The following is a 14,638-nucleotide window of genomic DNA, read 5'->3' on the forward strand; positions in this document are numbered from 1 at the left end:
CCTGTTTCAGTGCTGTATCTCTAATCTAATCATAAATAAATGACTTCACATTTATTAACATTGTATTCCATCTGCCAGACCTTTGCCCACTCACTCAATGTATCTATGTTCCTCTGCAAAGTTTCACAGTCATCTGCACACTTTGCTCTGCCACTCATCTTAGTGTCATCTGCAAACTTTGACAACCAACATGTGGTCCCCAACTCCAGATCATCTATATAAATTGTAAATAATTGCGGTCCCAACACCGATCCCTGAGGCACACCACTAGTGACTGATTGCCAACCAGAATAGCACTCATTTATCCCAACTTTCTGCTTCCTGTTCGTCAACCAATCCTTTATCCATGCTAATACTTTAACTCTAACGCCATGCATCCTTATCTTACGCAGCAGCTTCTTGTGCGGCACCTTGTCGAAGGCCTTTTGGAAATCTAGGTACATCACATCCACTGGGTCCCCATTGTCCACCTTGCTCGTGATGTCATCATAGAATTCCAAAAGATTTGTCAAGCATGACCTACCCTTCATGAACCCAAGCTGCGTCTGCCCAACGGGACAATTTCTATCGAGATGCCCTGCTATTTCTTCCTTGATAATAGACTCAAGCTTCTTCCCCACTACAGAGGTTAAGCTAACCGGTCTATAATTCCCCATCTTTTGTCCACATCCCATTTTAAGCAGTGGCGTCACGTCTGCTGTTTTTCAATCTGTTGGAACTACCCCAGAGCCCAGCGAATTTTGGAAAATTACCGCCAGTGCACCTGCTATTTCTCCCGCCATCACTTTTAGTACCCTGGGATGCATTCCATCAGGGCCAGGAGACTTATCAATCCTTAGTTCCAATAGCTTGCCCAACACTACCTCTTCCGTAATAATGATTGTTTCCAGGTCCTCACCTACGTTCGTCTCTTTGTCAATTACTGGCATGTTATTAATGTCCTCCACTGTGAAGACCGATACCATAACTAAATTCCCCTTCTCATCCTCTAAAGGACCAACGTTTACTTTAGCGACTCTTTTTCGTTTTATATATTTATAGAAACTTTTGCTATCTGTCTTTATATTCTGTGCTAGTTTTTTTCTCATGTTCTATCTTACTTGTCTTTATAGCTCTTTTTGTGGCTTTCTGTTGACCTTTAAAGATTTCCCAATCTTCTAGTTTCATGCTGCTTTTGGCCACTTTGTATGCCTTCTCTTTCAATTTGATAGCCTCCCTTATTTCCTTCGACACCCATGGCAGATTACCCCTTTTCTTAGAGACCTTCCTTTTCACTGGAATATTCTTTTGCTGAGCACTTTGAAAAATTGCTTTGAAGGTCCTCCACTGCTCGTCAACTGTCCCACCATAAAATCTTTGTTTCCAGTCTACTTTAGTCAAGTCCTCCCTCATTCTATTGTAGTCCATCTTGTTCAAGCGCAGGATCCTGGTGTTGGATTTTATCTTCAGACTCTCCATCTGTATTCTAAATTCAACCATACTGTGATCACTCCTTCCAAGAGGATCCCTAACTATGAGGTCATTAATTATTCCTGTCTCATTACAGAGGACGAGATCTAGGATCGCTTGCTCTCTCGTCGGTTCCTTTACATACTGTTCAAGAAAACTATCACGGATACACTCAATGAACTCCTCTCCAAGGAGACACTGACTGAGCTTTTTCGACCAATCTACATGTAGATTAAAATCCCCCATGATAATTGCCGTACCATTTTTACAAGCATTAGTTATTTCTTTGTTTATTGCCCGCCCCAATATGATGTTATTACTTGGTTCCCTATAGACAACGCCTATCAATGACTTTTTCTTCTTAGAGTTTCTAATTTCCACCCAAATGGATTCAACCTCATTCTCCATAGAACCTATATCATCTCTCAGCACCGCCCTGATGTCGTTCTTGAATATCAGAGCTACACCACCTCCCTTACCTTCCTGTCTGTCCTTCCGAATAGTCTGGTACCCCTGGATATTTAACTCCCAGTCGTGACCAACCTGTAACCATGTCTCCGTAATGGCTACCAAATCATATTCATTCGCGATGATTTGTGCTGTTAACTCATCAACCTTGTTACGAATGCGATGAGCATTCAGGTAAAGTGCCTTTATGCTAGCTTTCTTACCCTCATGAATCCCAACATCTCTAATAATAACTCCTGAGTTATCCTTCTTTTCTGCTTCTTTCATAGTCTGCCTTGAACTTCAACCCACCTGCACACATGTTAACCTGCTGCTTACCTTTTTATTTACCATCATACTCCCTGTCGTTTTCCATTTCCCTTCCCCCCGAGTCACTAGTTTGAAGTCCAGAGACCACCATATGTATCCGTTTCGCTCGAACACTGGTTCCAGATCGGTTCAGGTGGAGACCGTCCCATCGGTACAGATCCCCCCGGTTCCAAAACTGATGCCAATGCCCTATGAAATGGAACCCCTCTTTCCAACACCACTCCCTTAGCCACGTGTTTACGTCCCTAATATTCTTATCCCTAAGCCAATTTGCACATGGCTCGGGCAGTAATCCGGAGATTATGTCCCTCGAGGACCTGTTCCTTAATTTCGTTCCTCGTGCTTTATAATCCCCAAACAGGTCCTCCATCCTAGCCTTGCCTATGTTGTTAGTCCCAACGTGGACCACAACAACGGGATCCTCCCCCTCCCGCTCCAATATCCTTTCAAGCCGGTCAGAGATGTCCTGCACCCTGGCACCTGGCAAGCAACACACCATGCGGGACTCCCGATCCAGCTTGCAAAGGATACTATCTATCCCACTCATTATAGAATCCCCTATAACTACCACTTGTCTTTTTGCTCCCCCCTCTTGAATGGTCTTCTGCACTATGGTGCCATGGTCAGTTGGCTCATCCTCCCCTCAGCCCTGTTCCTCATCCACACAGGGAGCACGTATCTCGTACGTGTTGGATAAGGTCAAAGGCTGAGGCTCCTCCACTCCTGAACTCAGGATCCCCTACCTGCCTCACTTACAATCACACCCTGTTGTCCCTGATCACTAACTGAATTTGAATTACTTAATCTACCAGGTGTGACTGCCTCCTGAAACAAAACGTCCAGGTAACTCTCCCCCTCCCGGATGTACCGCAGTTGTTGATGGAGGCCAAACATCGAAGCTCTGGGTATTATTGCAGGATTTCATCAGGGTAGTGTCTTAGGCCCAACCAGCTTCAGCTGCATCATAAATGACCTTCCCTCCAGCATAAGTTCAGAAATGAGCATGTTCTCTGATAATAGTGCAATGTTCAGTACCATTTGCAACTCGTCAGATACTGAAGCTATCAGTGTCCACATACATCAGACCTGGACAACATGCAGTATTCGGCTAAGTGGCAAGTACTTTTCGCACCAAACTATTGGCAGACAACGACCATCTGCAGCAAGAGGTAATCTAACCATCGATGAATGCCTCACTGTCAGCATGCTGGGCGTTACCATTCACCATATGCTAAAGTGGACCAGCCATTTCAAAATACTGCACCTATAAGAGTCGGTCATAGGCTGTGAATTTTGTGGCGCATAATTCATCTTCAGACTGCAACATGTCAGGAATGTGATGGACTACTTTACACTTGCCAGGATGAGTGTAGCTCCACACAGCACTCAGGGATATCGACGCCATCAAGGACAGTAAAGCCTGCTTGATCAGCAGTCCATCCACCCCTTTAGCAGACAGACACCAATCTGACTAAAAATATATATCGCAGTTTATATGAATTAGGAGCGGTTTAGGCCATTCGGCCCCTGAACCCTGCTCTGCCATTCAGTAAGATCATGGTTGAACTGGTTCAGTATCAAATTCCACGCTACCATCTACCCTGATACCGCTTTTAGTCCCTTGCCGAACAAAAAACTATCTACCTCTGCATTAAACATATCCAATGACGTCACACCCACCACCTTCGAAGGCAGAAAATTCCAAAGTGGCGTCACACTCTGAGAGATAAAAAATCTCCTTATCTCTGTCCTTAAAGGGCGACTCCTAACTTTAAAAGTGGTCTGCATTTAATTGGCTCTTCCCTGGTGTGCGAGTGGGACTCAGTACCACTCCAGCTTGTATTAATAAAGGCCTGGATTGAATTGGCTATTTTCTGACGTGTGAGTGGGACTAAGTCCCACTCCAACTGCTATTAATAGAGGCCTTAATTGAATTGGCTCTTTCCCAGTGTGTGAGTGGGATTCAGTGCCACCTCCAGCTGGTGTGAATTGGAGCCTGGATTGAATTGGCTCTTTCCCATTGAGTCAGTGGTGCTCAGTCCCAATGCAGCTGGCATTAATAGAGGCCTGGATTGAATTGGTTCTTTGCTGGTTTGTGAATGGGGAACAGTACCACTCCAGCCGGTATCATTAGAGGCCTGGATTGAATAGGATGATTCCTGGTGTCTGAGTGGGACTCAGTACCATTCAAACTGTCATTAATGGAGGCCTATTGTTATTGGCTCTTTCCTGGTGTGTGAATGTGGTTCAGAACCACTCTCGCTGGCATTAATAGAGGCCTGGATGGTATTGGCTTTTTCCTGGTGTGTGAATGGGACTCGGTACAACTCCAGCTGGTTTTAATAGGGACCTGCATTGAATTGGCTATTTCCTAGTGTGTGAGTGGGACTCAGTACCACTCCAACTGGTAGTAATAGAGGCCAGGATGGAATTGGCTCTTTGCTCGTGTGTGCATGGGGGTCAGTACCACTCCAGCTGGTATTAATATAGGCCTGTACTGAATTGGCTCTTTTCTGGTTTGGGAGTGATACACAGTACCACTTCAGCATTTATTAATAGATTCCTGGATTATATTGGCTCTTTCCTGTTGTGTGAGTGGGACTCAGTACCACTCCAGCTGGTATTCGTAGAGCCCTGAATTGAATTGGCTCTTTCCTGTTGTTTCAGTGGGACTAAGTACCATTCACACTGTTATTAATAGAGGCATATATTGAATTGGCTCTTTTCTGGTGTGTGAGTGTGGTTCAGTACCACTCCAGCTGGTATTAATAGAGGCCTGGATAGAATTGGCTCTTTCCTGGTGTGTGAGTTGGACTCAGTACCAATATAGCTGTCATTAATGGAGGCCTGGATAGAATTCGCAATTTCCTGATGTGTGAGTGGGACTCAGTATCACTCCAGCTGGTATCAATAGAGGCCTAGATTAAATTGACTCTTTCCCGGTGTTTCAGTGAGACTAAGTACCATTCAAACTGTTATTAATGGAGGCCTACTTTGAATTGGCTCTTTCCTGGTGTGTGAGTGGGGTTCAGCAAAACTCCAGCTGGTATTAATAGACCCTGGGTAGATTTGGCTCTTTGCTGGTGCGTGAGTGGGACCCCTCCACCTGGTATTAATAGAGGCCTGGATAGAATTGGCTCTTTCCTGGTGCGTCAGTAGTACCCAGTACCATTCAATCTGTTATTAGTGGAGCTCTATTTTGAATTGGCTCTTTACTGGTGTGTGAGTGGGGTCAGTGCCACTCCAGCTGGTATTAATAGAAAACTGGTTTGAATTGGCACTGTCGTGGTGTGTGAGTGGGGTTCAGTACCACTCCAACTGGTATTAATCGGGGCCTGGATTGAATTGGCTCTTTCCTGGTGCCTGAGTCGGACTCAGTACCAGTCCAGATCGTATTAATAGAGGCCTGGATTGAATTGGCTCTTTTCTGGTGTGTCAGTCGTACTCAGTACCCTTCAAACTGTTATTAATGTAGGCCTATTTTGAATTGGCTCCTTCCTGGTGTATGAGTAGGTTCACTATCACGCCAGCTGGTATTAATAGAGGCCTGGATATAATTGGCTCTTTCCTGCTTTGTGAGAGGGACTCAGTGCCACTCTAGCTGTTATTAATGGAGGCTTAGATTGCATTAGCTCTTTCCTGGTGTGTGATTGTGGTTCAGTATCACTTCAGCTGTTGTTAATGGAAACCTTGATTGAATTGGCTCTTTCCTGGTGCGCCTTTGGGACTCAGTACCATTCAAACTGCTATTAAAAATGCCATTTTAAATGACATTCCGTCCGTCTGTTTGATGTCTTCTGCACTGCGACCATTTTTAGCGACTTCTGCTGTGTTCATTTTAAATGATATGCACTGTGGTCTGTTTGAAGTGAGAGTAATCCATGGCGATCATTTTCAATGTTTTCTTCCACGACAGTGAATGTAACAGTTTATGAATGAAAATAAAGGATCATAAATGATAATAAATCATGGACCATCATGAAGGATTATAAACAGTTTATAAAGGTCTGTAAATGTTTACAAGTGATTATAAAGGATTACAAATAATTATCAGGATTCTTTTTATTGTAAAGGCATTATAAATAGTATAAAAGATTCAGAAAGATTCTGACTGCAGCTTCCAGTCACCAGCGAAACAGACCCCGCCCCCACTCTCCATCACCCTGGAAACAGACCCCGCCCCCACTCCCCGTCACCCTGGAAACAGACCCCACCCCCACTCCCCGTCACCCTGGAAGCAGACCCCGCCTCTAATCACCGTCATCCTGGAAACAGACCCCGCCTCCAATCCCCGTCTCCCTGGAAAAAAACAATGCTCCCATTCCCCCAGCAATTGGAACCAGGTCCCGTCCCACTCCTCCGTCACCGGGAAAACAGGCTCCGCCCCCACCCCTCTGTCACGGGGTGACAGGCCCCGCCCCCACTCTTCCGCCACCCTGAAAAAAGGCCCCGCCCCACTCCTGTCACAGGGGAGACAGGCCCCGCCCCCACTCAGCCGTCACCCTGGAAACAGACCACACCCCCGCTCTGTCTCCATGGTGACAGGCTGAATTTAACAATTGTCGTAAAGGGATATTTCAGCACATTCTTCAACTGCTCTCTGAACTGAGTCTGGGTCACGGCGTAAATCGCAGTGTTTGTGCAGCAACTCAGGAGCTGGAGCATGAGGGCCAATTCCTGCAGAAACAGAGGGAGAGAAACAGAATAATACCCCAACCACCACATCTGCCACCATATCATATACACCATTAACATCGCCCACAACAGGATGAAATTCCCAGAGATAACTAACAGTAAAATGATGGATTTCCTTCGACTCTCCATCTCGGGGTCTCTGCGACTCTCTCCACTACTGTGAGCCCGGAGACTCCTGCGTCCTCTGCTGCTTACTAAAATGTGTCTGACGGTGAGAGCGTTGAGCATCAGAATCAGCACAAATGGGAGCCCCGGCGTTAGAATATTGTGGAGGAACTGGATTGTTATCCAGACACGAGAATATTGAACATCCCATGTTACTGAACAAAACAAGGGATTGTTCACCAGCGTATACCAACCTGTTAACATGAAATACCAGAAGATGTTCTTTAAACAGCTCAGCACACTCACTGTTCCCACAACCACAGCCGACGTTTTCTCACTGCAATATTTACTTTTCAGCTTCTGGCAACAAATGGCCACAAATCGATCAAAGGTAAAAGTGACGGTGAACCAGACAGAACAGTCTGTGACTGTGTAAAGCAGGACAGCGTGGATATTACACACGGGGATGTAATACAGGAACAGAAACTGTTCCCAATAAACAGTGGGAATGTGTCTGAATATCAGGTCCAGGATAATGACCAGTAGATCCGCCGCTGACATGGCCACCAGGTACCGAGTGACACATTTAGAGAGACCGCACTTTCCCCGAGACAGGATCCCAATCGTCAGCAAGTTAACTGTGAGGAAGGGAAATAAACAGAGAAATTAGACATCGGACTGAAGCAAAGTTACCAGTTTGATTGAGGACTGATTGAGATTTATAAATGTATTCCTGTATCCAATGATCTACTGAATGAATGGACCTGAATGAACAAATGGGAATATCTGTGATACAGTGGAAGACAGGAGAGATTAAATAATAAAAGGATGATATTGAAATTGTTAAACTGAATGTTGATCATAAGACTCCCTCTCCCTCCTTTCCCCGTCTGCTTTAAAATCTGCTCATTCTCTAATCTCTCCCAGTTCTGATGAAGACTCACCGAACTGAAACATTAAACTCTGTTTCTCTCTGAACAAATGCTGCCACACATGCTGAATATTTACAGCATTTTCTGTTTTTATTTCAGATTTCCAGCATCTGCAGTACTTTCCTGTTGCGTAGAAAGTTAAATGTTGAACAGAATGAGAGATTCTGTTCCAATGCCTGTGGCGTGATCAGATAGCGTGTGTGTGTGTGTGTGTGTGCGTGTGTGTGTGTGTGTGTGTGTGTGTGTGTGTGTGTGTGTGTGTGTGTGTGTGTGTGTGTGTGTGAGAGAGAGAGAGAGAGAGAGACAAAGAGAAGGAGGGAGAGAGAGAGAGAGGGAGAGAGAGAGAGGGAGAGAGAGAGAGAGAGCGTGTATGTCTGTATGCATGAAAGAGAGAGTGTGTGCTTGTGTGTGAGAGAGAGAGAGCATGTGTGTGTGTGTGTGTCAGAGAGAGAGATCATGTGTCTGCGTGAGAGAGAGAGCATGTGGGTGTGAGAGCGAGAGCATGTATGTGTGAGAGAGAGAGGGAGAAAGAGAGCATGTGTGTGTGCGCATGTGTGTGTGTGTCAATGTGTGAGAGAGAGACAGTGTTTGTACGTGTGTGTGAGAGACAGAGCTTACGTGTGTGAGAGAGATTGTGTGTATGCGTGTGAGTGTGCGTGTGTGCGCGCGTTTGTGAGAGAGAGTGTGTTATCATGTGTGTTTGAGAGAGATTGTGTGTATGTGTGTGAGTATGTGTGTATGTGTGTGTGTGTGCGTGACAGAGAGAGCGAGAAAGAGAGCATGTGTGTGTCTGAGAGAGAGCGTGTTTGTATATGTGTGTGTTTGGGAGTGTGTGTGTGTCTGAGCGAGAGAGAGAGAGTGTGTGTGAGAGAGTGAGTGTGTGTGTGTGAGAGACAGACAGTGTGCATGCATGCGTGTGTGCGTGTGTGTGTATGTGTATGAGAGTGTGAGAGAGTGTGTGTGCGAGAGAGAGTGTGTGTATTTGTGAGAGAGCGCACGTCTCTTTGAGCGACAGTGTGTGTGTGTGTGTGTGTGTGTATGTGCGCGTGTGTATGTCTGTGTGTGTGAAAAAGAGAGAGAGCATGTGTGTGTGTGAGTGAGCATGTGTGTGCGAGAATGAGTGTGTGTGTATGTATGTGTATGTGAGTGCGTGAAAGAGAGACTGTGTCTGTGCGTGATATATGAGAGAGTCTGTGTGTATGTGAAAGAGAGTGTGTCTGTGCATGAGAGTGTGAGGGAGAGAACGTGTGTGTGTCCGTGAGTGTGAAAGAGCATGTGTGTGAGAGTGCGAGAGCGTGTGTGTGGAAGTGAAAGTGTGTGTGTGATAGAGAGCATGTGTGTGTCTGAGAGAGTGTGTATGTGTGTGTGAGAGAGAGAGAGTGTGGATGTGTGTGTGAGAGAGAGAGAGAGAGAGAGAGAGAGTTTGTGAGTGAGAGAGAGCATGTGCGTGAGAGAGTATGAGTGTGTGTGTCAGAGCAGAGTATGCTTGTGCATGCGTGTGAGACGGCATATGTGTAAGAGAGAGCGTGCATGTGTCTGAGAGAGAGAGTGTGTTTGTATGTGTGTGAGAGAGAGAGCTTGCGCGTGTGAGAGAGATTGTGTGTCTGTGTGTGAGTGTGTGAGAGAGAGTGCGTGTGTGTGTGTGAGTGTCTGTGTGTGTTTGTGTGTGTGAGAGAGAGAGTGTGTTTGTATGTGTGTGTGAGAGAGAGAGAGAGAGCGTGTGTGAGAAAGAGTGCGTGTATGTGTGTGAGTGTGTGTGTGTGTGTTTATGTGTGTGTGAGAGAGAGAGTGTGTTTGTATGTGTGTGTGAGAGAGGGAGCTTGCGTGTTTGAGAGAGATTGTGTGTATGTGTGTGAGTGTATGAGAGAGAGTGCGTGTATGTATGTGAGTGTGCGGGTGTGTGTGTGTGACAGAGAGAGCGAGAAAGAGTGCGTGTAGGTGTGTGACAGAGAGACGAGAAACAGAGCGTGTATGTGTGTGAGAGAGAGCATGTATGTGTAGCTGTGTCTGTGTATGTGCGTGCGCATGTGAGAGAGTGTGTGCTCGACAGAGAGAGAGTGCATGTCTGTGTGTGTGAAAGAGACACTGTGTATGTGTGAAAGAGAGAGAGAGAGAGTGTATGTGTGTGCGTGGAGAGACTGTTTGTGTGTCTATGTGCGAGAGAGTGGGTGTGTTTGTCTGAGAGAGAGCGTGTGTGTGTCTGAGAAAGAGCGTGTGTGTGTCTGAGATAGAGTCTCTGTGTGTCAGAGAGAGTCTGTATGTGCATGAGTCTGTGGGAGAGAGAGAGCGTATGTGTGTGTGAGAGTGAGCATGTGTCTGCCAGAATCTGTGTGTTTGTGTCAGAGCAGAGTGTGCGTGTGCATGCATGTGAGAGAGCATGTGTGTAAGAGAGAGAGTGTGTGTGTCTGAGAGAGTGGGTGTGTGAGATAGACCATGTGTGTGTGTGTGAGACAGTGGGTGTGTGCGAGAGGGCATGCGTGCGTGTGAGAGAGAGTGGGTGCGTGAAGAGGTTGTGTGTGTGCGAGGGTGACAGAGAGTGAGTGAGTGTGTGTGTGTGGGTGATAGTGTGTGTGTTTGAGAGAGAGAGTGCTTGTATGTGTATATGTGGGAGAGTGCGTGTGTGTGTTAGAGAGAGAGAGAGAGAGAGTGTGTGTGTGTGTGTGTTTGTGTGTGTCTGTGTGTGAGAGAGTGAAAAAGCGCGTGTGTGAGAGAGAGAGCATGTGTGTGCATATGTGTGAGTGTGTGTGAGTGAGAGCGCGCGTGTGTGTGAGAGGGTGAGCGCATGTCTATGTGTGAGAGTGAGTGTATGCCTGAGGGAGTTTGTATGTGTGCGAGAGGGTGTGTCTGTGTTTGAGAGAGAGCGTGCGTCTGCATGAGAGAGTCTGTGAGTGTGCGAGAGTGTGTGTATGTGTATGAGGGTGTGAGAGAGAGAGCGTGTGTGTTTGCGTGAGAGTGAGTGTGTGCGTGTGTGTGAGAGAGAGACTGTGTGTTTGTGTATGTGAAAGAGAGAGAGTGTGTGTGTGGAAGTGAAAGTGTGTGTGATAGGGAGCATGTGTGTGTCTGATAGAGAGTCTGTGTGTGTGGGAGAGAGTTTGTGTATGTGTGTGTGTGAGAGAGCGAGAGTGTGCGTGTGTGAGAGAGGGAGAGCATATACGTATGAGAGAGAGTGCGAGTCTATTTGTCAGAGCAGTGTGTGTGTGTGTGCCTGCGTGTGAGAGAGCATGTGTGTAAGAGAGATCGTGCGTGTGTGTGTGAGAGAGAGAGCGTTTGTGTGTGTGAAAGAGTGAATGTGCATGTGAAAGAGGGAGTGAGAGAGTCTGTGTGAGACAGAGAGTGTGTCTGTGTATGTGTGTGTGTGCGTACGTGTGCAAGAGTGCGTGTGTAAGAAAGAACTTGAGAGAGAGAGCGTGTGAGTGTGAGAGAGAGAGCGCGTGTGTGTGAGAGAGAGTGTGTGCGTGTGTGAAAGAGAGAGCTTATGTGTGTGCGTGTGAGAGAGAGATAGTGTGTTTGTGTGTGTGTCTTTGAGAGAGCACGCTTGTATGTATGAGTGAGAGACAGTGTGTGTGAGAGAGAGAGACCGTATGTGTGCATCTGTGTGAGAGAGATAGTGTGAGAGAAACTGTGCATTTGAGAGAGAGAGGGAGCGCGTGTGTGTGTCTGTGTGTCAGAGAGAGAGTGCTTGTATGTGTATGTGTGAGAGAGAGAGCTCTTATGTGTGAGACAGAGCGTGTGTATGTGTGTGAGGGTGTGAGAGTGTGTGTGTGTGTGTTTGTGAGTGTGTGAGAGAGAGAGTGAGAGACTGTGTGTGTGTGAGAGAGAGAGAAAGAGATAAATAGTGTGCGTGTGTGAGAGAGAGAGGTAGCGTGTGTGCGAGAGAGATAGTCTGTGTGTGTGAGAGAGAGTGTGTGTGCGTGAGAGAGAGAGTGCACGTGAACGTGTATGTGTGAAAGGCAGAGTTTGTGTGTGTGTGGGAGAGAGAAAGAGAGAGAGAGAGTGTATCTGTCTGTGTGTTTGTATGTGTGTCTGTGTGAGAGAGAGTTTGTATGTGTGTCAGTGACAGAGAGAGCATGTGTACGAGAGAGAGTGCTTGTGTGTGTGTGTTTATGTGTGTGTGTGTAAGGGAGAAAGTGTTTGTATGTGAGAGAGATGCTTGTGTGCGTGAGAGAGAGAGACTGAGTGTATGTGTGGGAGTGTCTGAGAGAGAGACAGCGCATGTGTGTGAGGGAGAGGGAACATGTGTGTGTGAGAGAGTGAGCATGTGTGTGAGAGGGAGTGAGCATGCGTGTGTGTGAGAGAGTGAGCATGTGGGTGTTTGTGAGTGTGTGAGAGTGTGCGTGTGCGTACGTGTGCGAGAGTGCATGTGTAAGAGGGAGCTTGAGATAGAGTGTGTGCATGTGAGAGAGAGCGTGTGTGTGTGAGAGAGAGCGTGTGTGTGCATGAGAGTGTGTGTGTGTGTGAAAGAGAGAACTTCTGTCTGTGTGTCTGTGTGAGAGAGAAAATGACAGTGCGTGTGCGCGTGTGTGCGTGTGTGTGTGAGTATGTGCGTGTGTGAGAGAGGGAGAGTGCGTTTGTGTGTGCGTATATGAGAGAGCACGCGCACGTGTATGAGAGACAGAGTGCTATTGTGAGAGAGAGAGCGTGTATGCGTGTGTGTGTGTGTCTGTGTGAGACAGAGAGAGAGTGTGTGTGTGAGAGAGAGAGAGGGAGAGTGTGTTTGTATGTGTGTGTGTGTGTGAGAGAGAGCTTGAATGTGTGAGAGAGAGCGTGTGGCTGTGTGTGAGTGTGTGAGAGAGAGCGTGTGTGTGTGTGAGAGAGAGAGAGACTGTGTGTGCATGTGTGTGAGAGAGAGAGAGAAAGTGTGTGTGTGTGTTTGTGCGTGTGAGAGAGACTGTGTCTATGTAGTGTGTGTGCATGACAGAGACAGAGTGTATGTGTGCGTGTGAAAGACAGAATGTGTGTGCGCGTCTATGTGAGAGAGAGAGAAAGGACGTGTGTGCGAGAGAGAGTATCTGTGTGTGTGAGAGTGCGTGTACGTGAGATAGGGAGAGTGCATGTGTCCATGTGCGTGTGAAAGACAGAATGTTTGTGTGTGTGTAGGAGAGAGCGAGAGAGAGACAGTGTGTGTGTGTGTGTACGTGTGTGATAGAGAGAGTGTGTGTGTCTGTGCGTGTTTGAGAGAGAGAGAGAAACAGTTGTGTGTGTGAGGAAGAGGGAGAAAGTGTGTGTGTGTATGTGTGTGTGTGAGGGCGAGAGATAGCGTGTGTGCGGGTGAGAGAGTCTGTGTGTCTGTGAGAGAGTGTGTGTGCGTATGTGTGCGAGAGTGCATGTGCAAGAGGGAGCTTGAGATAGAGTGTGTGCATGTGAGAGAGAGCGTGTGTGTGTGAGAGAGAGCGTGTGTGTGCATGAGAGTGTGTGTGTGAAAGAGAGAGCTTCTGTATGTGTGTCTGTCTGAAAGAGAAAACGACAGTGCGTGTGCGCGTGTGTGCATGTGTGTGAGTATGTGCGTGTGTGAGAGAGGGAGAGTGCGTTTGTGTGTGCGTGTGTGTATATGAGAGAGCATGCGTGTGTGTATGAGAGAGAGAGTGTATTTGCGAGAGAGAGAGAGGGAGATTGTGTTTGTATGTGTGTGTGAGACAGAGAACTTGTATGTGTGAGATGGAGCGTGTGTCTGTATGTGAGTGTGTGAGAGAGAGCGTGTGTGTGTGAGAGAGAGAGAGACTGTGTGTGCATGTGTGAGAGAGAGAGAGAAAGAGAGTGTGTGTGTTTGTGCGTGTGAGAGAGAGAGACTGTGTCTATGTGTGAGTGCGTGTGCATGACAGAGAGAGAGTGCATGTGTACGTGTGCGTGTGAAAGACAGAATGTGTGTGCGTGTCTGTGTGAGAGAGAGAGAAAGGGCGTGTGTGCGAGAGAGAGTATCTGTGTGTGTGAGAGTGTGTGTACGTGAGAGAGGGAGAGTGCATGTGTACGTGTGCGTGTGAAAGACAGAATATTTGTGTGTGTGTAGGAGAGAGCGAGAGAGAGACAGTGTGCGTGTGTGCGTGTGAGAGGGAGAGGGAGTGTGTGTGTATGTGTATGTGTGAGAGAGTTTCAGAGAAAGAGAGAGTGAGTGTGTGTACGTGTGAACGTTTGTGTGTGTGTATGTGTGTGTGTGTGAGAAAGAGACAGAGAGTGTTTGTGTGTGTGTGTCTGTGCGTGTGAGAGAGAGAGAGAGAAACAGTTGTGTGTGTGAGAAAGAGGGAGAAAGTGTGTGTGTATGTGTGTGTGTGAGGGCGAGAGATAGCGTGTGTGCGAGTGAGAGAGTCTGTGTGTCTGTGAGAGAGTGTGTGTGCGTGAGAGGGAGAGAGTGTGTGTAAGAGGGAGCATGCATATATCTGAGAGAGAGTGTATGTGTGACAGAGAGAGTGTGTTTGCATGTATGTGTGTATGCGTGCGAGTGTGCGCGCGTGTGTGAGTGAGAGAGAGAGTGTGTGTGAATGAGTGATTGCGTGTGTGTGCATGTGACAGGCTGTGTGTGTTTGCGTGTGTGTGTGTGTGACAGGATGTGTGTGTGAGTGGGTGCCTTTGAGAGAAAGCCTGTGCATGTGAGTAAGAGAGTGTGTGTATGTGTCCATGAGAGAGAGAGTATGTGTGTGTATGTGTGTGTGCGAGTGTGTGTGAAAGAGAGAATGTGTGTGTGTTTG

General features: G+C 47.0%; 1 protein-coding gene across 1 annotated transcript in view; it reads right to left on the reverse strand.

Moving 5' to 3' along the window:
* Window positions 1–6,717: 6,717 nt before the first annotated feature.
* LOC137360566 (probable G-protein coupled receptor 139) overlaps window positions 6,718–14,638 on the reverse strand; it is a 52,517-nt gene continuing 44,596 nt past the window's right edge. The window contains exon 3 of the mRNA XM_068025970.1: window positions 6,718–7,664. Within this exon, the coding sequence (XP_067882071.1) occupies window positions 6,718–7,664 (947 nt within the window). The remainder of the gene's footprint in view (window positions 7,665–14,638) is intronic.

The sequence above is a fragment of the Heterodontus francisci genome, unplaced genomic scaffold (assembly GCF_036365525.1).
Source record: "Heterodontus francisci isolate sHetFra1 unplaced genomic scaffold, sHetFra1.hap1 HAP1_SCAFFOLD_200, whole genome shotgun sequence".
NCBI classification, from domain to species: Eukaryota; Metazoa; Chordata; class Chondrichthyes; order Heterodontiformes; family Heterodontidae; genus Heterodontus; species Heterodontus francisci.